Raw genomic sequence first — 1341 nt, 5'->3', positions numbered from 1 at the left:
CCCATCCCCATTCCCATTCCCCCATTCCCCATTCCAGGTGGATCCCATGTTCCAGAGATCCGCTGTTTCCTTTGACGAGTGCAGCACAGCCGGGATTTTCCTGCCGGGGCTGCGCTCCCGGACATTCCGGAGCCGCCTCCTTTTCCCGTCGGAGCTGATCCCGCTGCCGTCCTCGGATATTCCGGAGCTTCCCAGCTCCCGGCCCCTCGCTGTTCCCGCGCTCAGAGGTCAATTCCAGCTTTTCCCAGCCTTTTCCTGCCTTTTTCCTGCCTTTTTCCTGCCTTTTCCCAGCCTTTTCCCAGCCTTTTCCCAGCCTTTTCCCAGTTTTTCCCACCCTTTCCCAGCCTTTTCCTGCCCTTCTCCAGCTCCTTTTCCCGTGTGTTTGTTGGCTGCTCAGAGCCCTGCTGGAAAACTGGGAATTCTGGAGGTTGGGAATTCCTGATCCTGGTGGGAATTCCTGATCCAGGTGGGAATTCGAGATCCAGGTGGGAATTCCTGATCCAGACTGGGAATTCCTGATCCAGGTGGGAATTCCCGCTCCAATCCCAGGAATTCCCGCTCCAGACTGGGAATTCCCGTCTCCCTCCCCCCGCAGCCCTGCTGGCCCCGGGCCTGGAAAAACGCCGGATCTGCTCCTCCCTGGCCGGATTCCAGTTCAGCAACTGGGACCAGGAGTCCCACAACGAGGTGGGTGGGAATTCCCAGTGATCCCAGTGAGAATTCCCAGTGATCCCAGGGGGAATTCCCAGCGATCCCAGTAAGAATTCCCGACGATCCCGGTGTTGCAGTCGGTGTCGGCGCTCCTGGAGAAGTTCCGGAGGAGCGAGCAGGTGTTCGATCCCAACCTGGATCCCGACAGCGAGGACGGGGAGGGCTGGGGGGGCCCCTCCCCCCCGGAATTCCAGCCGGATTCTCCTGGCGGAGACGCCAGCCAGGATTCCCGGGATAACGGAGATTCCCTCGGGACACTCAGCCACGGCAAGAGGTGGGAATGGGGATCCGGGCTGGGATTGGGGCTGGAGGGGTTCCAGTGGGAATTCCCAGTGCCAGGAGGAATTCCCAGTGCCAGGAGGAATTCCCAATCCCGGGAAGAATTCCCAGTGCCAGGAGGAATTCCCAGTGCCAGGAGGAATTCTGAATCCCGGGAATGCTGAGAAGGGATCCCAAATCCCGGGAATCCTGATCAGGAATCCCGGGAATGCTGATGAGGGATCCCACATCCTGGGAATGCCGATCAGGGATCCCGGGAATGCTGATCCCCAATCCCGGGAATGCTGATCCCCAATCCCGGGAATGCTGATCCCCAATCCCAGGAATGCTGACTGGGATCCCAGGAATGCT

General features: G+C 59.6%; 1 protein-coding gene across 1 annotated transcript in view; it reads left to right on the top strand.

Annotated features, from left to right (window-relative positions):
* Positions 1 to 1341, top strand: part of NCAPH (non-SMC condensin I complex subunit H) — a 16379-nt gene that overhangs the window by 8866 nt on the left and 6172 nt on the right. Inside the window, exons 4-6 of the mRNA XM_033511693.1 lie at positions 38 to 227; positions 596 to 687; positions 789 to 985. Of these exons, the coding sequence (XP_033367584.1) occupies positions 38 to 227; positions 596 to 687; positions 789 to 985 (479 nt within the window). The remainder of the gene's footprint in view (positions 1 to 37; positions 228 to 595; positions 688 to 788; positions 986 to 1341) is intronic.

This window comes from Parus major, unplaced genomic scaffold (genome assembly GCF_001522545.3).
Source record: "Parus major isolate Abel unplaced genomic scaffold, Parus_major1.1 Scaffold477, whole genome shotgun sequence".
Taxonomy (NCBI): Eukaryota; Metazoa; Chordata; class Aves; order Passeriformes; family Paridae; genus Parus; species Parus major.
The sequence above is the reverse complement of the archived record's forward strand: the minus strand, read 5'-3'. Positions and strand labels throughout refer to the sequence as shown.